This window comes from Syngnathus leptorhynchus, chromosome 2, assembly GCF_054491065.1.
Source record: "Syngnathus leptorhynchus isolate UIUO chromosome 2, UIUO_Slep, whole genome shotgun sequence".
NCBI lineage: Eukaryota > Metazoa > Chordata > Actinopteri > Syngnathiformes > Syngnathidae > Syngnathus > Syngnathus leptorhynchus.
In genome coordinates this window covers 23192692-23215769 of record NC_141196.1, presented here as the reverse complement: position 1 = coordinate 23215769, position 23078 = coordinate 23192692, and the positions used below count along the sequence as shown (strand labels likewise).

The following is a 23078-nucleotide window of genomic DNA, read 5'->3' as shown; positions in this document are numbered from 1 at the left end:
GAACGTGCTGACTTTTCTGTTCGCAAAAGAGTCAGTGAGTGAACTGCCTTTCCATGCATCAACAGATCAATAAGTGGACCGATCATTGAGTGAACGACTAAACGTGCTGACTTTCTTGTTCGCGAAAGCCACGTAAGCATATGCTTTTCGTGCATCAACGGATCAATAAGTGAACGTGTTGCGTCTCCAGGCGTAAACAATTCAGTGAGTGAACGAGAACTGCGTAGGCCCCTTCACAGTCAGTAAACGTAGATACAGAATTCGGCAAGGAAGGAAGGAACCACTCACCGAAACACAACTACTTTTGTGCTTGCGTTTTCCAAGCTAACGGCTAATGTGGCGTCTATCCAAGAACTTGGGGCAACTTGCAAGCGCATGAACATATGAGAGTGGCTGACTGACAGTCTCTTGCCAGTACGTGAAGGGATTTTTTGTTCTCCCCAACTTTGTTACATGAAGGATGCGCCGATCTGCAGCAGCGGGGAGATTATGTTGCTCTTTGGGAAGAGTTATTAAAATAGATATTAAATAACACATGTATGTAAAAGTACACCTAAAAATCATCAGATAATACCCTCTCTGTCTTTTTCGTTTTCATATCAAATTATATATTTTATGATGGCATTCCTGACTGAAGGTTGTGGAATCGATCCTCAACCCTGATGACCATGGCAAAGTGTCCTTGAGCAAGACACTGAACCCCAATTAACTCTCAGAGTGGACCTGGCAGCACCTTGCATGGCAGCAGCCTCCCATTGGTGTATGAATGTGTGTGTGAATGTGAGGCATTGTAAAGTGCTTTGGGCACCATGTGGTGAGGACAAAGAGCTACTATATAAATCCAATCCATTTATCCATTAAAACGTCCAGCGTCTGTGTTTGTGTACGTGTGTGTGTGTGTGTGGGGGGGGGGGGGGGGGATGGGGGACGATTTGGTGAATGAATCTTTTGAACGATCCTTATTGACAAACTGATTCTAAAGATTCAGTTCACTCAAAAGAAATGTGATGTCCATCACTTGTGCTCTCACTGGCTTGCAGAGCTCGGACAGTAAAACCTCTCTTTGCACTAGGCAGGTGAGTGAGTTGGCCAAACAGTTCCTCACTAGTGGAAAGCAATTAATGCATAATAACCTTTATGAGCTTTACTAAAATATTTACCAAAATATTTAATTATCATGTATACTAAATAATGTTGGGCTTTTGCAAGAATTTCTGTTATACAGTTTTTCTACCGCTTGTGGGGGCAAGCAGTATGACAAGTGTTGTGGGCGTGCAGCGCGCAGGAGGTGGGGACACCATGAACCGGTTGCCAGCCAATCGCAGGGCACGCAGAAACAAACAATCATCCGCACTCGCACTCACACCTAGGGGCAATTTGGAGTGCTCAATCAGCCTACCATGCATGTTCTTGGGATGTGGGAGGAAACCGGAGTACCCGGAGAAAACCCACTCGGGCACAGGGACAACATGCAAGCTCCACACAAGGAGGGCCGGAGGTGGAATTGAACCCACACTCTCCTAACTATGAGGCAGACATGCGCCACTGTGCCGCCCCATAAGTTATACACTATTGGGTATATGGAGATCACAGATAGGTGAAGTCGGCACTTGGAGACCCCACCACCTAGATACCTGTGCCACAGCAAATGGGATCATTTTAAAAATATATAGTAAAGATGGTAGTAATAATAAATAATAATAATAATAATAATAATAATAATAATAATACAATCATTAAAATTGCCTGTAATGATTCAGAGGGTTCACTGCACACTGTTTTCACATGTATGAAGGGAATACAATGACGTTCACCACACATCCAGTGAGCTTGAATTTTTCTGCGCCAATCATTAGATGTGGTTCCAGCACTTACAAAGTTTAGTTCACTTACACTCAAGTGCAGCTGTCTCTTCTCCAAATATGCTGCCTTTTATCTTTACGTTCACACTTACTGTAATATTGACCAGTCATTACCAGCTCATCAGCTCATCCACTCCAAACATATTATATGTTTATTATACATATGACTTGTTATACATCTTTGAGTCATTATTATTATTCTTGTTCCAAATTGACCACTGATGCAAACTTCAACAGTGTGTGTGCATGTGGGCGTGAGCATGTGTTAACATAAACCAAACAAAGAAGGCTGCATTTACTCTGTCAATATAAAACTGTTAGTTGCTAGAACTTTAAAACATATCTGCTCTAGATATGCAGTTAACAAAGATGTAGGATAACAAGATAATACAGTGGAAATTTCATTGTTCAACCGAATTCTGGTTGTTGAAACTCGTTGACTTCCAAGTTGTTTCATCAAAGTGTTTGAGGACTTATGCTGTTGGCACCATAAAACCTTCCCTCATACAGGGATTGGTTTTACAGTTCTATTTTATTATTGCTGAATGATGTGAATTTCAAACTGGAATGACGTAAATGTGAAATGTTGAATGTGCCATTAAGAATGAATGAGGAAAAAAATCCCTTTAATTTTGCAAATTTTGTGAAAACTGAAAGTTTTTCAAATGAGAAAAATGCAAGCGCTCATCACGTGGAATACGTCAAAAGTAGAATGGAGTGAATCGGATGAATTATGTGGAAGTAGTAGAAGGAGAAAAAAGTGAGGAGAAGAAAGTTTTTGGTGTATAATAACATATGTGTACACCTCACCTGTAACATACCTCGACGACACATTATCAGTAGGGTAAAACTAACCTGTGCCTTTGCCTTCACACAAATAAAGTGAATGGTGTAGAATAACAAAAGTGGGAATGCCTTCGCCTTCACACTAATTAAATGAATCATATTTTAGATAGTAAGATGAATTTTGGCCCACATTTTTCTTCTTAATGAATGAAGTGGTGGAAACTAAAAAGGTTGAGTGTTGTGTGACTTTCAGAAAGGAGGTGAGACAGGCTTTGGGTGGGCAGGAGGCGTTTCCAGATGACTGGACAACTACAGATAATGTGATCAGGGAGACACGCAGGAGGGTACTTGGTGTGGAAAGTCGATAAGGAAACTTGGTGGTGGAATGAGGACGTGCAGAACTGCATACGCGGCAAGAGGTTAGATAAGAATTGGGACACCGAGAAGACTGAAGAGAGTAAACAGGGATACAGGGAAATACAGCATAAAGCGAAAGCAGAAGTGGCAAAGGCCAAACAAAGAGCATATGAAGACCTGTATGCTAGGTTGGACACTAAGGAGGGAGAGAAGGATTTATACAGGCTGGAGAGACAGAGAAAGAGATGGGAAGGACGTGCAGCAGGTTAGGGTGATTAAAGATAGAGATGGAAATGTTTTGACATGATACATTGAAGTGTGATAGGAAGATGGAAAGAGTACTTTAAAGAGTTGTTGAATGAGGAAAGCGAGAGAGAACGAAGAGTAGAAGAGGTGACCACTGTTACCAGAAAGTTGCGAAGATCAGTAGGGATGAAGTGTGGAGGGCACTGATGAGGATGAAGAGTGGAAAGGCAGTTGGACCAGATGATATATTCAGATGGGACCTGAAATGGACAAGCCACATAGACTCTGTCTGGAAGAAGCCCCAGCAGAGGCAGTACTGTCTGAGACAGCTCGGGAAGTTCAACCTGGCACAGGAGCTGCTGAAGACCTTCTGTACTGCCATTATCCAGCCCATCCTCTGCACTTCCATCACTGTCTGGTTTGGATCGCCCACCCAACAAGACAAGCACAGACTGCAACGGACAATCAGGACTGCAGAAAAGATAATCGGGACCAACCTCCCATCTATCCGGGACTTGTACCTGTCCAGGACGAGGAAACATGCAAGTTAAAGTCAAAAGTCGCAATGATCATCGTTACACATACATCTGGGTGTGGTGAAATTTGTCCTCTGCATTGAACCCATCCCCATGTGATTTTGATCCATCCCCTGGGGGAGAGGGGAGCAGTGAGCAGCAGCGGTGCCATGCTCGGGAATTATTTGGTGATCTAACCCCGACAACTCCAACCCTTAATGCTGAGTGCCAAGCAGGGAGGCAATGGGTCCCATTTGTATTGTCTTTGGTATGACCTGACCTGGGTTTGAACCCACAGTCTTCCAGTCTCAGGGTGGACACTCTACCACTAGGCCACTGAGCTGGTAACATCTCTACAGACCCTTTCTCACCCAGGTTGCAGTCTGTTTGAACTACAGCGCTGTATGCCAAAACCAGCAGACATAGAGACAGCTTCTTCCCCCAGGCTGTCGCTTTGATGAACTCACACCACTCTTAGAGTCTCAGCGACATTGCTGTGCAATAATCCTGCTCTTGATGCTTCATCTTTGAATTGTCTATATTATTTGTACTGTGTCCTCTCTGCATCCATTGCAGCCTGGTCATCCTGGAAGAGGGATCCTCCCATCTGTGGTCTCTTCTCAAGGTTTCTCATTTTCCCAAGTCGAAGTTTTGAGTTTTTCATTTCATTTATTCACACACACACATATACAGATCATTTATACAGCTTGCTGGACATATCATTTAGGCATGTGATTAGGTCTCCTGAGGAAGCCAACTAAAGCTTATGGTTTTTCCTTGCCCTCCTGCGAGTTTAAGATCAGGGGATGTTTTTTTGCACGTTGTCCTGAATGTTGTTAGCTATCTAAATGATGTACAGAGAACGAGATGTACCGGAGTCAAATTCCTTATTTGGCATGCTCAAACTTGGCAAATAAAAATTTGAGTAAATCAGAGGGACAGCGCATGTTAGGTGTTTCAGAGATAAAGCCAGAGATGCCAGAGTGGGATGGTTCGGACATGTTCAGAGGAGGGACAGTGAATATATTGGTAGAAGGAACCTGAGGATGAAACCACCAGGCAGGAGGTCAAGAGGAACACCAAAGAGGAGATTTATGGATGGAGTGAAAGAGGATATTAAGTTAGTTGGGATGAGAGAAGAGGATTCACAGGATAGGGTGAGATGGAAACAAATGGTTCGCTGTGGCGACCCCTAAGGGAAAAAGCCGAAAGGAAAAGAAGACCGTCCCTGGCACCAAATAGAAAAATATATAATATTACATGTGCGAAAAAAGCAAAAGTCATTAATTTTATTGTGGTGTCATGCACTAATCTTCAACCTCTCTGTTGGAATAATCTCGGGGGAAGCCTTGGCCTGCCAGACCAGGAGGCCTTATCTTTATGAGTTTACGACTCTCCTTTAAACTAAATGCTTTCTATTTGGTTCAAGGAATGTCTTTTGATCCCCGTCAGCCTTATGTTTCCTTCCTGTCTTTATGTTACTTTTATGTTTGTTTTGTAAGAAGTCTTCACTGACAATGAGCAGGGCTTCTTTGTATAGGCAAGATGTTCTTTGTTTAGTTTAAAGGGACTTCATTCCTTTTAGTTAACTGTAGCTTTGATTCATAGATTGTAGATGATCGAAACTGGTTATATACAGTTTGAAGTAGTCACATTAAAGTTATCCCATATTTACTCAATGTTTGTTTAAGGAACTGTATACCAGTTACCTTACATTTACTTAATATGTGTTGAAATGTTTAGGTAGGACTATATATTCATTATTATTGTGTTGTGTTAGTTTAGTAAGAAGATAAACTTAACAAGGGTTTAGTTGCATTGCTCCACAGGTAAGCGGCATTCAACGTGCTTCAAGTTATCTGATCACAGTCGAGGAGGAGTCAGCCACCCATGGAGAAGACAACTGGTTGAGGGAAGAGAACAGACTCTGCAATCCCAATACGGGGGTCGGGGGCCGACAATTAAGTGCTAAATCACACCACACTACATTCCTTAGCTAATCAGCGTTGCTACAGCCATGATCTCCCCTCCCTTTAGTGTAGCAACGCCTCTGTAACCAGGGCAACCAAAACATTAAAAAGAGGAGCACGTGGAGGAGAAACTCAGAACTGATGGAGATTGTAACTGAGCTTCCTTTCTCTATCGTTCTCCTCGCGAGTAAACTCTTCCTGGTTGTCTTCTCCTCTTCATTCCAGCATGTGATGAAGTGTCTGATGATATTTAGACCCAACACTCTCTCTGAAGTTTTTGACTGACCTTTAATTGACCAAGTAATTTTTCCAGGATATCATTACTGAAATGCCAGGTTTACCACTTTGAGGATATTCAAGGTTCTACTGTTAAAAAAAATACTGTCATTGGTGAAGTGTTTCCAAGGCAACCTTGTGCAAAATGGTTTGCATGTTCTTCAAAAGTGTGAAAATGTTAATGCTTTTGGCATCAAAAGAAGCATGTCTTTAAATGACAAGCATACTTGTCTAGATCCATCGAATTAAGTTGGGTTTGACCACATTTTTTCCCATGGATTGTGAATGCAGCATCAGACAGAGGTGACTCCCATTAGTGGCCTGTGGTCAGATGCAGCTCACTGATTGGATCAAATTGAGGGTGTGTTTATAGCGAGGGTGGGTTTCAACTGACATCAGTTGAGCAGGAGATTCCAGTTTGTGGTTAAAGCTTGAGTGGAAACATGCAAACCCTCCCGAGACGCGTGCCATGGTGCGTTACACACTCCTAATGTGAGTTACCCAAATACAGCAGAGTAAATATTGCTGCATTGCAATTTCCACTTTGCTCCCTTCAACCTAAAACATTTTGTGGTGCATAGACTGGAACTTTTTTCTTTTTTGATTGAGCGTTATGTAACTATTAAAAGAGTATTTTAAGAAAGCCCTTCATGTGATTATCTTATTGAAAAAAACACAAGGGTGAATAAATACCAGAATTATTTTTCCTACATTTCCCTAAATATTAAACCCATCTGTTCTCTATATTGCTTCACCTCAATGGGCTCGATAGAGGAGCCTAATCTAAAAAGAGCCGGCGCGCACTTTGGACTGAGGTGGTTGTGCCAACCACGCATCCACCATTCCACCACAAATAAGACAATGAGAAGGAAATTGAAATGCTGAGGTTTTGAAAGCATTAACTAGCTAAAATACTCAACTGTACATTCCATTGCTTAACTTCCATTAAAATGATAGATATTACCATTATGTATATTTATAGATACATTTGTGTTATGTTAAACCCATAATCCATTTCCAACCATGAGATAAATCTAATGAATTTTAGAACCAGATTTTTCAGAGAACAGAATGGTGCCCAAGAATGCTTTTCTTGGGTGCCTCAGTGGGGGTAGTATGTGACCTTTTACCCAGACCAGATGAAATCAAACAATGCCAAGACCCGCAGTTCAACAGAGGTTACTGTTTATTTGTTCAAGTGTCAAAACAAAAAGAGTCTAACTAATTTAGTCACATAGACAAATCCACACAATTAAAATTCTAATATGTCCAAGGAAAGCAACTATTATGGTAGAATAAACAAATTGCCAAATGATTATGTAAATGTTTCCTGAATAAATGTAAGTTTTAACTGTTTTTTTTTTTAACTTACAGTAATAGATAAAAATCACCAAAATGGAGGTTGGCATTGCAGAGTGTGGAGTTTCTGGGACCAACCAGCAAAATACCGTATTTTTCGGATTATAAGTCGCATTTTTTTTCGTAGAGTGGGTGGGGGGTGGGGGGGGGGGGGCGACTTATAATCAGGAGCGACTTATATGTGAATTTTTCACAAATTTTCAAAATTATAAAATCCGCGATGTAGTGAAACCACAATAAACGAAACGCGATGTATCAAGGGATCACTGTCATTTGAACTACAAGTGACAAGATGACGAAGGGCCCCACGTACTACGGGCATCATTCGCAACTTTGTAAGTGACACGGAAGAGGAAGAGTTTGAAGGATTTATTGATTTGGAGTGACACAGAGGGTTTGGAAAACTTATTTATATTATAGTTGTTTGATATATTTTATTTCGTGTAGCAACTTGTATATGTTTTTATCGTTACAGTTCAGTAGTTGTTGGCTCATTGAACTCTTGTTTTGTTAAATAAAGAGCCCTTTACCAAACCCACCTCTTTCCTGGTACTTTGTTAACGCTACAATATAGTTATATACTAGATCTGTGAAATAACGACGAGGCTGACGTCAGCGGTGCACGCGCGGCGTTGTTGACATAAAGGATGAGGAATTTGATCGATGGATTTAATGATTTGGAGTGATGCAGATGGTTTGATAATATTGTTGCTTATATGATAGTTACTTGATATATACTTGATAGTTACTTTATATATCGTTATATGGGTCTGTGGAATAATTAGAAATGCAACTTACAACGGGTCCAACGTCAGCATATGTGGCACATACGCGGCATTGTTTACATAAAGGTCGATCGATGAATTTAATGAATTGGAGTGACACAGATGGTTTGATAAACATGTTATTTATGTAAGTTATTTGAATAACTGAATGTTATGTCAGGCCCGTTCTCAGCTCTTTGTTTGTGTATATGTCACGTTAGCATACCGTATCATTCAGCCTGTTGTTGCTGGTTCATGTCTGTTCTTGGTGTTGGATTTTTAAATAACTTTGCCCCAAAAGTGTGACTTATACTCCGGTGCGACTTATATATTTTTTTCACTTTATTGTGCATTTTATGGCTGGTGCGAATTATACTCCGGAGCAACTTTTAGTCCGAAAAATACAGTAGTATTGTCACAAACCAAAACATTTCATAGTGGCAGTGACCAGGATTGGTCTGTATTCAGGCAAGGCAAAGTTTTTGGGCTTTTTGGGGGGAGGGGGGGGCTTGGTGTGCATGCCATTACAATGTGCATGTTATCAACACCATTTATTATCATTTGACTGAGTGGGATTTTTCTTACGAGGGGATCATTTGCCATATAAGCAAGTGAAGTACTGCTCGTGCAAGTACTGAAGCTGTTATACACACTTTTGATCCGAATTTGATGTGGGGGGGGGGGGGGCGAGGTACTAGCTAAGCAGGGCGTGGCATCACGAGTGACAGCTTATTGTCAACCAGTGGTCCGCGGTCCTCTAGTGGTCCGTGGTGGTATTGAAGGTTGTCCGCCATATTGGAAATGGAAAATACTGGTGCCAAGTGAACATATGGACACCCTTATGTTTGAACATGGTGTTCATTATTGACAATCCGTGTCGAGCACAGAAGTCCAATAATAGAACACCGCTCGGGTTCCGATCGGTGGCGCCGTTCCTCCCAATCACGCCCTTCCAGGTCTCGCTGTCATTGCCCACATGAGCATTGAAGTCAACTAGTAGAACGATCGAGTCCCCAGAAGGAGCGCTCTCCAGCGCTTCTTCCAAGGACTCCAACAAGGGTCCCCCTACCCGAAGGCGGAGGGAAGCTACCCTCTCGTTCACCAGACTGAACCCCAATTTGCAGGCGCCCAGCCGGGGAGCAATAAGTATACCCACCCCTGTTTGACGCCTCTCACCGTGGGCAACTCCAGAGTGGAAGAGGGCTTGTGCCGGAACCCAAACTGTGTGTGGAGGCAAGTCCGACTATGTGTAGTGGGAACTTTTTTGCCTCGCACACCAGATCATGCTCCTTTACAGCCAGAGAGGTGACATTCCATGTCCCAAGAGCCAGCTTCTGCAGGCGGGGATCAGACTGCCAAGGTCCCTGCCTTTGGCCGCCGCCCAGCTTATACTGCCCCCGACCCCTTTAGCCTACCTTTTACATTTGTTAGCATTCTGTTTAGGTTAGTTTTTTGTCCTCCCTTATGCTTGCTTTGCTTATAGGTTACAACATATAATTTGGTTTTAATGCGACAAACATGAGATATAATTTTGAGACCAAAAGATTGTGCTTTGCAACAAAACTTTGCAAGTTTGGTTATTAGGCCTACTTATTTCCCTTTGGTTAATGTTGGCCCGTCATCATCATCATCATCGGCGGTCACTCGAGACGAGTATGACAGTCTTCTTCTCAGGGTTGTCTACTTGTGGGTCCGCAGGTGGGCGTAGAGCCCGATCCGGGATCCACATATTTTTGTGCAGTATGGGCAGGAGAAAGTGGTGATGGGTTGTGGGTGTGCTGGAGCCAGTTTTTGTCTTTCCTCACGGAGTTGTCGTTTGGTTTCTGCGACACGGCGGAGTTCCTTTTCGTGATGTGCTGCACCTTCTTGCACCGCTGCCCTCCAGAGGTTCCTGTTCAAGGCGATGCGCTCCCAGTCCTGAGATGTTATTTGGAATTTCTTGAGATTGGTCTTGAGGTTGTCCTTGAAACGTTTCTTTTGCCCACCCGGGGCTCGCGGACCTCTCTCCAGCTGGGAGTATAACATCTGTTTGGGGAGGCAGGTGTCAGCCATGCGGATGAGATGTCCTGTCCATCGGAGTTGGTGCTGCATTATTAAGGTGGTGATGCTCGGTATCCTGGCTTCCTCCAGAATGCTGATGTTTGTGCGTCTGTCCTCCCATTTGATCCTGAGTATTTTCCTCAAGGTTCTCTGGTGGTGTTGCGCAAGAGCTCTTAGGTGCCTGCTGTAGGTTGTCCATGATTCTGCCCCATAAAGTAAGGTGGGGAGAACCACAGCTTTGTAAACCAGGAGCTTGGTGTCAACCCGGAGGTCTCTGTCTTCAAAGACTCTTTTCCGGAGTCTGGCATACGCTCCACTGGCATAGCTCAGGCGATGGTTGACCTCAGAGTCAATGTCCGCCTTGGAGGAGAGAAGGCTGCCGAGGTAGGGGAAGTGGTGGACATATTCAAGTGCAGTGTTGTCCACATTTATGATGGGCAAAGTAGATGGCTGGTTGGGTGGGGGTTGATGTAGCACCTGGGTCTTCTTGGTGTGCACGGTCAGACCCAGGGCTCTGTATGCCTTAGCAAAGGAGTTCAGGATGCCCTGGAGGTCTTCTGCAGAGTGTGCTACAATGGCATTATCATCTGCATACTGGAGCTCCATGACCGTGGTGGTTCTGATCTTGGTTTTGGCTTTGAACCTGTTAAGGTTGAAGAGCCTGCCATCAGTTCTGTACCAAATTGGGATTCCGTGTGGTAGTTCTTTGTCAATGAGATGGAGTATGGTGGCAATGAAGATAGAGAACAGGGTGGGTGCAATGATGCATCCCTGTTTGACCCCTGTCTCTACAGTGAAAGGCTAAGTCAAAGAGCTGTTGTTGAGCACTGTGGCTGTCATTCTGTCATGTAATAATCGCAGTATTCTGACGTATTTATCTGGGCAACCATACCTCAGAAGGATGCTCCAGAGGGCCTGGCGATCCACCATGTCAAAGGCCTTTGTCAGGTCTATAAAAGCCATGAACAAAGGCTGTTTATGTTCACGGCATTTCTCCTGGAGTTGGCGTGCTGTAAAGATCATGTCTGCAGTGCCTCTAGATGGGCGAAAACCGCACTGCGATTCTGGGAGAACTTCCTCAGACAATGGCAGTAGGCGATTGGCAAGAACACGAGCAAGTACTTTGCCAACTGTTGAAAGGAGCGAGATGCCCCTATAGTTCCCACAATCCGCTTTGTCCCCTTTCTTGAAAATGGGCACTATCAGAGCGTCCCTGTGCTCCGAGGGGAGTACTTCTTTTTCCCAGACCTTCAAAAAGAGGGAATGGAGGTGGCGCTGGAGCTCTGGTCCACCTTCCTTTAAGACCTCGGCTGGATGTGGGAGGTTCACCCATGTCTTCCCTGATGGGACTCTGAGGGATATGACTGAGAAGATCTGACTGAATTGTGCTGTCACGGTTGAGGAGTTCCTGAAAGTGCTCTCTCCACCGGTTGTTTATGGACTCATTGCCCTTCAACAGCTCCTGCCCGTCTTTAGAGCGTAGGGGGTTTTGGCCGCGATGGCTTGGCCCGTAGACAGCCTTAGTAGCGCTGAAAAAGCCTCTGGTGTCACCATAGTCTGCCAAACTCTGGATTTCCAGTGCCCTTTCAGTCCACCAGGTGTTTTTAATCTGTCTGACCCGGCTCTGGACGTCAGCCTTAGTTCTGGAGTGAGCCTGTCTCTTTGCTTTGCAGGTGATGTCATTTTGCCAGACACGAAAGGCTTCCCTTTTCTTGGAGATGAGCTGTTCTATCTCTGTGTCATTCTCATCAAACCAGTCCTGATGCTTTCTGGACTTGTGCCCGAGAGTGGCACTGCAGGTATCAAAGATGGAAGACTTGAGCAGGCTCCAGTGTTCTTCAATGTCGTCAGGGTATTCCTGATTGAGGTTATTAGGCCTACTTATTTCCCTTTGGTTAATGTTGGCCCGTAATTAGCTAATGTTCATACCTGAAGCTAGATCCACAGACAAACATTTGTCATTTGCTCGCACAAGTGGTTAATGTTGGCCCGTAATTAGCTAATGTTCATACCTGAAGCTAGATCCACAGACAAACATTTGTCATTTGCTCGCACAACTATATTTCGTGTCACAACTGGAAGTGGGCTACGCGTCGAATTCGGGGCAGTTACCAAGGAGCTAATCGGTCCTCCTTCCTTGAAAGACAGATTAATGTTGATTATGACATTTATTACATTATTATTTGAATTATTCCTTACATTATTATGGTATTTACATTAATGATTTTTACCACGCAAATGCATGTTTATTTAAATTTATAATTCACAGAGGGATGTTTTGTACAAGAGTTATATTGTGGTATATCAATTTCAATTGCAATTGCATTTACAGGAGCTCTCTTAAATTATTTTGGTGCATATACTGTTCTAACAAAAAGACGTCTGTGTAAAATAAAATGCGTTTTTTTTTTAGGAGGGGGCGCTCGAAAGTAGTCTCGCTCAGTGAAGAACCGCAACTGATTCCAGTTCACTCTCGAGCGTTTCTTTATAAGACCCACAATTTTGTGTTAAACCTTTCGTGGCCGCGCCCCTCCAAGCAACGGATATAGATGTCGAAGCCTCTGATTGGCTGAGAGGGGCCGAGCGACAACACCTGCTTGACTCCATCCAAATTGACACGCGCGACTCTGAGATATAGCAGCATCCAAGGGAGCGCATGCAGTCATTTCGACACCGAGCCGCAGCCGCGCAGTTCCCACATCTAAGGTGAACGAACTGTCACGTGCCATCCAGGCACGCTTTTCACGGATACTGGCAGATCTTTGCCGGAGAAGAGGCGGAGACGCGATGTTTCTTAAAGTGGCCGTAACGTTGCTGGTTCTCTCCGTACTGGAGCAAGTGGTGAGCTCGGATAATTTCGACATTTACGACACCCCGCCGGAGAAACCTGCCATCCCTAAAGGACGCCTCTCCTTGCAAAATACAGGTTAGCAACAGAGTGCAATTAATTTAGAGGCTGGCTATACGTGGTGTAGCCAGTGGGATGACGCGTGTGTGTAGAGCGGAGCGTAGGAGTCGAGTCCAGCCATTAGGATATTTCCTTACAGTTTTCTGCTGGAATGCGTAATCTAGGAACACGCAATGCAACATATTGATGTCCAAATAATTGTGCACTGGAATCTAGTATGTTGCCAATCAAATAATAGTTTGTTCTAATGCAAATACGTTACTCAACCTTTATTGAGCAAAGGCATTACATTAAAAGAAAAATCCCGACTGCACACCAGCAAATAAAAACGTCACTAACGAGATACACAGGTTAATTGTGTACCTTCTGCCATCTAGTGGAAGATAATTTCATTTTTCTAAATGTATGTCGCTGACGCAGATGGGTAATCAAAGCGTTTCATGTGTACTATATGTGGTCAATCATTTTCGGTGAGTATAATCTTTTCGCAGATTGACCTCAGGTAATTGGTAATGTGTAAGATGGTACTTCTTGTCAGACAGTGTGACATCCTCACAACTAATTACTTATTTTATGATCTTGCACCTGTATCCATTATAGAATGCAGCTCCAGTCATTCGCTATAGCCGAGGTATTGGAGGCTGATTTTCTTGGTAAAATGACAAATGACACAGCGGGTTTAATAGTGGACCCCCACCCCCTTGCCCCCTTCAAGTCCCACAACAGCAGTGTGTAACTCAATGCTCATACGATCCAAGCACATTCCCCTGATGCCAAAACAAGCACTGCCATCAGCGGCTCACTTTTCCTGCGCTCTTAAGTTCATCTAAGGCCTACAAACGATTTTGCACACAAAGCTTTCAGAGCTAACTTAACGTTGATCACGCTTACTCGAGTCCAATAAGTGTAATGTAGAACAAAAAATATTAAGTGATTGACTTTCAGCAGTATTTATGTGGCTTGTCCGTGTCATTCACGACTGTAGTGAGTCAGAAAGTGTGATGCAGAACACAAAATCTTAAGTGATTGGCTTTCAGCAGTATTTATGTGGCTTGGTCGTGTCATTCACGACTGTAGTGAGTCAGAAAAGTGACAACCAGTCAGCAGTTTTCACCAAGTTTGCTCCTGTTTACAATTGTACATATTCTCTAATTATTGCATCATATTTTGACAACTCAAATGACTGCATGCACAGTGGAGTCCACCAGAAGAAATTAGGCCTGCATGCATCTGTAATGCACCATCCAATGTTGAATTCAGCCATAGCAGGTGGACCATGGTGCAATTATTTCGAACCCCCAAGGGAAATAAGACCTTAGCACCTCTTGTGTCCTGCTTGTATTTTTCTATTTCAGTCTAACCACTCACTTACATTTGTGCAAATATTTGTATGCGATGTGTCCAGCAGCTTCACTTTCACCTCACTGCTGCTGCCACCTCCCGTAACATGTTCTTTTTTTTATTCCAGCTGAGATCCAGCACTGTTTGGTGGGCGCAGGCGACGTCGGCTGCGGCGTGTTTGAATGCTTTGAGAATAACTCCTGCGAGATACGAGGGCTGCAGGAGATCTGCATGACGTTCCTGCATAATGCTGGCAAATTTGACTCTCAGGTATTACGGGACTGTTTGCAACAATTGTGTAACCAGAGGGCAACATTCCTGAACACTGACTTGCTGCTCCAGACTCATCTGCGAAAAGATTTATTTTTGTTTGCACATGCCTCAAAAGAGGGGATTGTTTTTGTAAAAATGCAACCTTGGCATCACCTTTTCTAACTGCTTAAGTTGATGCACACAACAGTTATGACTCAAGCTGGCTGGCCAAAAGTCGATTAAGCCAGTTTATTCAGAGCTTTTTGTAATAATTCCACATGTGCATGGTGGGCTGGCTCTAACATTCTTTACCATTAAGTGAATATTTTTACTTGGCACAGTGTGCCGAATGTGACATGATTTTGTATTCTCATTAACTATATTCTAGTGTGACATCACTTGCTGTTAGTCTATGTGATTTGCTTCATTGTAGTTATTGAAATTGTTCAGTTTTCTTCACCATTCTGTGGCATTTGTTTAACAACCACAGAGTGAATGTTTGTGTGGACAAAGAATTGCAGTGTCAGCACTCTGTTGGGGCTAAAATGATATGTTTGGCTCCCATTGTAATTTAAATGCAGAGTACACCATTAATGACATGCCTTTGTGGTGGGGTTTTCCCTCTTTTCCAGGGGAAATCCTTCATCAAAGATGCTCTGAAATGTATGGCCCACGGTCTTCGCCATAAGTTTAGCTGCATTAGTAGAAAGTGTGTTTCCATTAAGGAGATGGTGTTCCAGCTGCAAAGGGAGTGTTATGTCAAACACAATCTGTGCTCAGCTGCTAAAGAGAATGTGGCCGTCATGGTGGAGATGATCCATTTCCAAGATCTCTTTCCCAAAGGGTAAGCGATTGGACGGTGTGGTTTGAAATAAAGCCTGGCCTTTCTAGATTATCTTTTGCCACTCCTCCTTGTTTAGTCAAAGTATTTGACCTTTATTTGTCCAAACATCATGTAATTTATTGATGTGTGTGTGCGTATGTTTGTGCGTGTGTGTGTGTACTTAGTCCTTATGTGGAGCTGGTGAATATTCTACTGGTTTGCGGAGAGGAAGTGAAGGAGGCATTAACTCGTAGTGTCCGGCTTCAGTGTGAGCAGAACTGGGGAGCTTTGTGCGACAGCCTCAGCTTCTGCTCCACCCTGACGCCTTCACCCTCAGCTGCCGAGCAACGCCGCCCCTCGCCGTCCCACCAACAGCTTGAGTACTCTCGCCACGCACGCCATGGAGACAGGGACAAAGCCGGCAAGGCTGGGTTCCACACCCACCCTCGCGGTCGCAATCAGGGACTGCGCCGCCTAAGTCCAGATGTTGGTGTTGCAGTAGAGCAGGAAGACCCCGAGGCAAGTGACATCTGGAGTTGAAAAAATGTGGGAGATTAGAACTGATAACCCTTATCACCATTTAATAGCACACTTGGACATTGGGGCATGAACACACACACACACACACACACACACACACACACACACACACACACACACACACACACACTGAGCAGAGGGAAACAAATCCTTTGTCTGTGTTTCTTTATTTTTTTCACCTTCTCCAGTCATTCCAGCAGTCCCACATGGTAAACTTGCAGGGCAATTGTGGTATAGCATGTATCGTTACGCCTGACTGTAGGCCACTTTGTTTTTTGTTTTTCTAACAAATTATGGTTGTTATTTTCATTATCATATTATTATTTCTATTTTTAGGACTGTTTTTGCTCTAATTAGCATTTCTTTAATCCTACTTAGTGTCAGATTTGACTCTATTTGTATTATTTATTTTCTTCTTTATGCAATGTTGAAATATACAAATGTAAATAGGTGGGAAATGTTATCTATATTTATATGAACATGTATAAATATAGTAAAATCTAGACGTTTGAGGTAAAATACAGTGTTTTCCTTACAGTATTGCACCTATCTCACATTGTTCTGTAGATATGTAACATATACAGTCTTCTTTGCAAGTGGAAATGTCTTGTAATTATATAATTATAATTATGTAATTACACTTGATAGTGGAATACCAATTGTACATGTTTGAAGTCCACTTCTGGCACATATTAATCGTCGCGCATTGTCACCAACAGAAAAGTTAAATTAGAAAATGACCACACAATTAATTGATTTCGCATCACGTGCAACTGCAAATTGTTGAAAAAAATTAACTTCCTGAGTTAATGAGTAATGAGACATGAGTAATTAACTAGAATTTTCTTTTTTACTTCTATGCAGAGAGAAGTCAGATCATTCATTGAACAGAACAGACAAATCTCACTTAAGATATTTCACCATTCTCTTCATCCTTCTTTTCCATGTAGCCACCCGCACACGAGTTACATCTCACAGCTGAACTATCAGGCAACGAAAGGGCGTTTTATTCAAAGAAGTGGGGTAATTGAGTGTTCTGGCTTTATGATTTTGAGCGACAAATGTCTTTGCTGTTGTACTTTTGTTAGCTTTTGTTGGACTGCTGAAAGTTTAAGAGAACAAACCATATGACCTGCCATCAACCCTCTCAACAATCCACTACTTACCAAGCATTATCTATCACCAAGTCCTGTATGTATGCTCATTTATCCGGGCTGCTTGAGCCATGTGACCCATTGCTGTGCCCCCCCTCCCACCTTGCATACACCCTTGAAAGTAGTCCCCCTCGGCAGCAACATGGGGGCCTGTTATTCTGTCTAACCTGCAGGCAATACAAGGACCCAGAAAGAGGGTTACGTCCACACGTGGGGTATGTTATTATAAATGTTATATTTACAGAGGCCACCAGCGCATTCCTCTGGGCCTCAGCCAAGAGACAGCAACTCCAGGAGGCAGGCCTATGTAGGAAGGAGCCGATGAAAAACCTTTTTCCCCACCGAGATACTTCTCTCAGGTCATCAACACAGGCTGCTGACCTTTTAAGGCCAGCCATGCTTTTGCAGTCATAAATCGCTTCAAATCACAATGGTAATGTACAATCAATACAATTTCACTTTTCATTTTGTTAGCTGTACTGTAAAACCCCTGTAATTTAGAAATCAATACAAACTCAATTTTTAGACGTTTTTTCCCCCCTCCATTCTGTTAAAGGTTGGTGACCTAAGGAGAAATAAGCTATTTTTATTGACTATGTACTGTATATGTGTAACACGACATTCTTTGTAATATAGAGGCTTCTCTTTATATATTTATATGTACATGTATGAACGGTTGGAGAACAATAAACTAACCTGTTCCTTTTATCATCACCCCATGATGTATTTTATGTTCCTTATAGACCAGTGGTTCACAACTTTTTTTGTTCACAAAACCTATCATATATCATCATCATATATACCAATGGTTCACAACTTTTTTGTGTTCACAAAACCTATCATACAATGAATACCCACCCCCTCACTCGTATGGGTTGATGATTCGTCAAAAGTAGAACGTAACTCTTATTTTATGTAGGTCATCCATCCATTCTCTGTACCGCTTGTCCCTATGGGGGTCGTGGGCATGCGAGAGCCTATCCCAGCAGTCATCGGGCAGTAGGCAGGGGACACCCTGAACACGGTTGCCTACCAATCGCAGGGCACACATAGACGAACAGACATCCGCACACGCACTCATACCTACAGGCAAGTTGGAGTGCTCAATCAGGCTGCCATGTATGTTTTGGGGAAGTGGGAGGAAACCCAAGTGGCAGGAGAAAACCCACACAGGCACGGGGAGAACATGCAAACTCCACACAGGGAAGGCTGGGGGTTGACTCGAACCCGCACTCTCTGAACTGTGAAGCAGATGTGCTAACCAGTGCGGACCATCCTCTGAGAATCATTATTTTTTTAATTCTCAGGCATCACTGTATCTTCTTTTTCTAGTCAAGTGAATTTTATTTATATAGCCCAAACCTGTCTCAGACGGCTTCACATGGCCTCAGTTGACAATTATTCTTGACATCCGCTTATCTTAACTCTCAGGAGGGCAAGGAAAAACTCCCAAAACCTCAACTGGGGAAAATTTAAATTAATTAATTATAAATAATTAAATAACTTTCATCAATTAGTATTATTTAAAACTTGAACATAAATTGATCAACTTGAAACTAAATATGTAATATACATTTAAAAAAGAAATCAAATATTCTGAAGATGAATGAACGAACGAACGAACGAACGAACGAATGAATGAATGAATGAATGAATGAATGAATGAATGATTTAAGTGAATCCCCTTTAAACTGGCTCTTAAAATGTATCACAAACGAAACTTGTTTCTCCAGGGAACTAAGTTGAAGAGCACCATTTTGTTGACGGGTTTATGAAATGACAGTGAATAATTAGTTATTTTTAACCCAAATTTAGTTATTTTTGAACCAGCAGTTTTAAGATTTTCGCATTCACGAGGTCATATCTTCCCACCATTAAAATGTATCTTTATTATGTACAGCAAACGGTGTGTTGGTATGTGTTGTGTCTGTTTTACAATAGTTCAATATGGAGTAATCGCTTCAGTGGTATTGGTAACGCAATCGGGTCAGCAGAGAGCATTCATCGTCTCAGGTGACCTCACGTGTTAAAAGACACCCAATTCTCGTCTGACTTGCCGTCATTTCTCTTGGGAGTGAAATACTGCCTGTGTTCTAAGTTTTAAAGTCTCCAGTACCGTACAAGAAATAGCTGCTTATGGAAAGGTCATGACACGGAAATAATTACACAAAGTTGTAAATCATCAACATACCAAACAACCAACCGCAACATACCAAAACAGTTTATGTGTATCCACCTCCATCCGATCAGTCAAAGCGTCATGAAGAGGCTGTGGTGATAGAGAATGACCACTAGGTAGAGACATTTCTCAGCTGTTCCTCAGAGGAAAGTTGAAGCAAAGCAAAGCCGCAAAGTATTTAAAGGGAGGTAAAACGAGCCAACATTGGCACTTGCTATGGGAAAGAAATGTATTAAAATATGATGTCAGTGCTAAGAGATTTAACAATATTTTGGAACAGAAGGGCTGTACACTTGACGCCCACCTTTTTGGCGGAGTTTGACGGAAGGAAGAGATCACAATTTCCCCATTGGAAATAATTGTACAGACGAGCCCAGTTTATATTTTATCAGGAAAATGAGAAATTTAAAATTTTCTATTTTATCTATTTATTTTGGAGAAATAATGAAACAACAAATGCCTTTAAAAACGCCAAGTTTTAATGAGGAATAGTGCCACACACCCCGCCCTCCATGTCTTTGTTGATGACGTCACGGAAGGAAACGATCACAATTTCCCCATTGGAAATCAGTGTAGTTTCCCCTTTGGAAATCAATTGGCACCCAAAATTACATGGACATCTCTACTTATCACTTGGCCTAAAATTTGGTTCAAAGAGAAAATTGAAGACTGTGAAGTCAGATTCAGTCATTGAATGTATAATCTCATGTTCATATGTATTGTAGCTGTCATGCCGTCATGTTTTGTGGGTTATTGTTGTCTTGTCTTTTTGTAGTATTATCACTTCCTGTTTCACTTCCTGTATCACTGCCCTTCCTCCGTGTGTCAGTCTGCTTGACTTCCCTGATCCTAACTGTGTGCAACTGTGCCCTTGATCCTGATTGCGTGCAAATGTGTCCTTACCCTTCCCCTTGTCTTGTGCCAGTGCGTCTTGTCCCGTCCAGAGCACCAGCGATTGCGTGGGTTTAATGATACCTTTTGAGAACCTAGTTTTTGTGACGAAACCTTTGTCGTCAAGCCTACCTCGTAGTAGTTTTTGTTTTTTTGGCCACCTTGTTTTCCCTCTTTTGAGGCGCTTTTGGTTTTTTGCTGACTCCAGCCTGTCAGAATAAATTCCCTTTTTTGTCACTCTTCATCTGAGTCCTCTCCTTGATCCAAGTCTGACAATAGCGTTTCAATGTATCAGGCAAGTCATGGCTCGTAACTGGCTCTTTATTCAGCACAAAAACAGGAGTTCTTAAGCCGAGAGTCAAGTCCCCCTCCCACACGCGAGCACTCCCCTCCCTTTGCTGCCTTCACGGCCTCCCTAGGCAATCGGACTCCCGAATAGTACCTATACACACAAGTTGCTACACTGCTCCCCCCTATCTCAGAAACCTCTTCCCGAGGTGTCACAAACAAAATCAGCGAGGTTACCCGGCGGCCTTCTCTGTCGCTGAGGGCGGTCTGAGGTCGGCTGCCTCAGAACAGCCTGTGTGGAACCAGGCAATGAGTCTACAGGAACAACAGCCTGTTCGGGGGAGAGAGGGGGAACAGTGGTCCGTCTTGGGGGTGTGATATTTGTGCCGCGCCGGGCCTGAGTCTGGGATCCCGTGTGCCACTGCAGACGAACATCACCTTTATATGGGGCCAGGCGGTCCCTATGAAGAGCCACCCGCCTGCCACTAGGGGGCAGCTGCAGCATGTATATCACCTCCCCTAGTCTTTCTAGCACCTCACACAGACCCACCCAGTGGCTGTCTAATTTACTTGGACTGTGCACCCACACCAGCTCTCCAGCCCTGAAGTCTCTTCCTCTGGCCCGCATATCGTAGTTCCTTTTCTGTCTAAGGCCAGCTTTCTGCAGTTGATCTCGAGCAAAAGTGTGGGCTGACTCCAACCGGTCCTGGAGCCTCCTGGCATATTCCGGTCCTGGCGGCACGGCCGGAGTATCTGGAGATCTGCCAAATGCCATTTCTACCGCAGTTCTCAACCCAGCATGAGCAGAGCTGGAGTGCACAAGGTAGAATCCTGCACAGCAGACCTGTAAGCCCACAAGACTAGAGGGAGGTACTTGTCCCAATCTTGTTGGTGCTCCGCTTTGAGGATTGATTGCAAGTTGGTTTGCCAAGGTTGTATTAAAGCGTTCAACGAGTCCATCACTTTGAGGGTGAAGAGGTGTAGTGTAGTATTTTATACATGCCCATTCTCTCACACATTGTCGCGAACACATGTGACTCAAAGTTTCTTCCCTGGTCACTGTGAATGACCTCGGCTGCCCCAAACCTCGCGAACATGCCTTCCACCAGAGCATCTGCAACAGTCTCAGCCTCTTGATCCGCAATGGCATATGCTTCTGGCCATTTTGTGAGGTAGTCCATTGCAGCTAGGACAAAACAATTACCTTTGTTGGTGCGGGGAGATGGGCCCATTATGTCCACAGCAACTCTTTCCATTGGTGCGCTGACTGTCAGTTGTTGAGGACGCGCACGAGACTGTTCTGGGGGACCTTGTACACTGTGCAGAGGTCACAGCAACGGCAAGTGGCCTCAACATCTCTCCTGAGCTGACCCCAATAAAAACTTTGCCGTAGTCGGCGGAGGGATTTTGAGACGCCAAAGTGCCCTGCTCCTGGAGGTGCATGACAGGCTTTCAACACAGCCTCTCTCAGAGCCTTGGGGGACAACCACCTGCCACCTTTCTTCCCCAGTAACGGGTTCTTTCCAAGCTCTCTGGAGTACTCCATCTCTCACCTGGAGCGTCTCCATCTTTGCGTATAGTTTTTTCGTGGCAGCGACCTCTTCCCACTTTGGTGTTTGGCCCCGCTCCACCCACTACGTAATGGGTTGCAGATCCACATCCTGTAGCTGCCGTTTCCTCCATTCGGGTGCATCCGCAACTTGCATCTCTCTGCAAACATGTTCACCGAGATCATGCGTAGGATCCTGCTCCTCACCGCGCAGCTCTTTCTCTCTGCCTTCTTTTCGCTCACAGAAGCAGCAGCCAGCAAGTGCACAAGGGCGTCGAGACATAGCGTCCGCGTTGGTATGGTGAGGCCCGGCCCTGTGCTCCACTCGGAAGGTATATGGTGCTAGTTCTTCAAGCCAGCATGCGATCTTTCCTTCGGGTTCCTTCAAAGACATGAGCCACTAGAGGTGACCATGCTGGTGGTCAGTGTGTACCATGAAGAGTAAACCCGTCAGATAACATCGAAAGTGGCTTATAGCCCTCACGATAGCCAGCAGTTTCCTACGTGTGACCCAATAGTGTCGCTCTGCCTTGTTGAAGGTTTTGGTTAAGTATGCCACAACTTTTTCTCCCTCCGCTCCCACTTGACTCAAGACTGCCCCCATCCCAACATTGCTGGCATCTGTGTCCAGAAGGAATGGCAGTTTAGGATCAAGGTAAACAAGGATGGGAGACTCTGTCAATGCTTCTTTTAAAGAGCTGAAGGCCTGTGCGAACTCGACCGTCCACTCGAACTTAGTGTCCTTGCGCTGCAGGTGGCATTTGCCAATATCCGCTGCACAGGCCCAGCGAGGAAAACCAGGATGACCCAGATACCAGGTCCAGGGTCTCATCAATGCAGGGCAGAGGGTAGGAGTCTTAATTCATCACACTGTTCAGGGGTCGATAATCCACGCAGAACCTCTTCTTCACTGACTTTTTCTTGTTAACTATGATGACCCTGAGGCCCATGAGCTATCAGATGGCTCAATGATGCCAG

The 23078-nt window shown here is 43.9% G+C and overlaps 1 protein-coding gene and 1 pseudogene across 2 annotated transcripts; both read left to right on the top strand.

Moving 5' to 3' along the window:
• Positions 1-2851: 2851 nt before the first annotated feature.
• On the top strand, positions 2852-4157 carry LOC147061301 (uncharacterized; annotated as a pseudogene).
• Positions 4158-12763: 8606 nt separating this feature from the next.
• stc2a (stanniocalcin 2a) lies at positions 12764-17907 on the top strand. Of its 2 annotated transcripts, none has more exons than XM_085906179.1 (4): positions 12764-13101; positions 14552-14694; positions 15402-15520; positions 15685-17907. In XM_085906179.1, exons 1-4 carry the CDS (start codon positions 12963-12965, stop codon positions 16037-16039), a joined length of 756 nt encoding a protein of 251 aa, XP_085762305.1. In that variant the 5' UTR covers positions 12764-12962; the 3' UTR covers positions 16040-17907. The 2 variants fall into 2 exon arrangements, with proteins under 2 accessions (XP_085762305.1, XP_085762304.1); XM_085906178.1 differs by having other exon boundaries at positions 15309-15520.
• Positions 17908-23078: the final 5171 nt, after the last annotated feature.

Excerpts from the sequence above, each read along its gene's own strand:
- stc2a (XM_085906178.1), top strand. The coding sequence starts at position 12,963 with ATGTTTCTTAAAGTGGCCGTAACGTTGCTGGTTCTCTCCGTACTGGAG. Across the intron at positions 14,695-15,308 it reads CTGGCAAATTTGACTCTCAG|GGGAAATCCTTCATCAAAGA; the intron begins GTATTACGGGAC and ends CCTCTTTTCCAG. Across the intron at positions 15,521-15,684 it reads CAAGATCTCTTTCCCAAAGG|TCCTTATGTGGAGCTGGTGA; the intron begins GTAAGCGATTGG and ends GTGTGTACTTAG.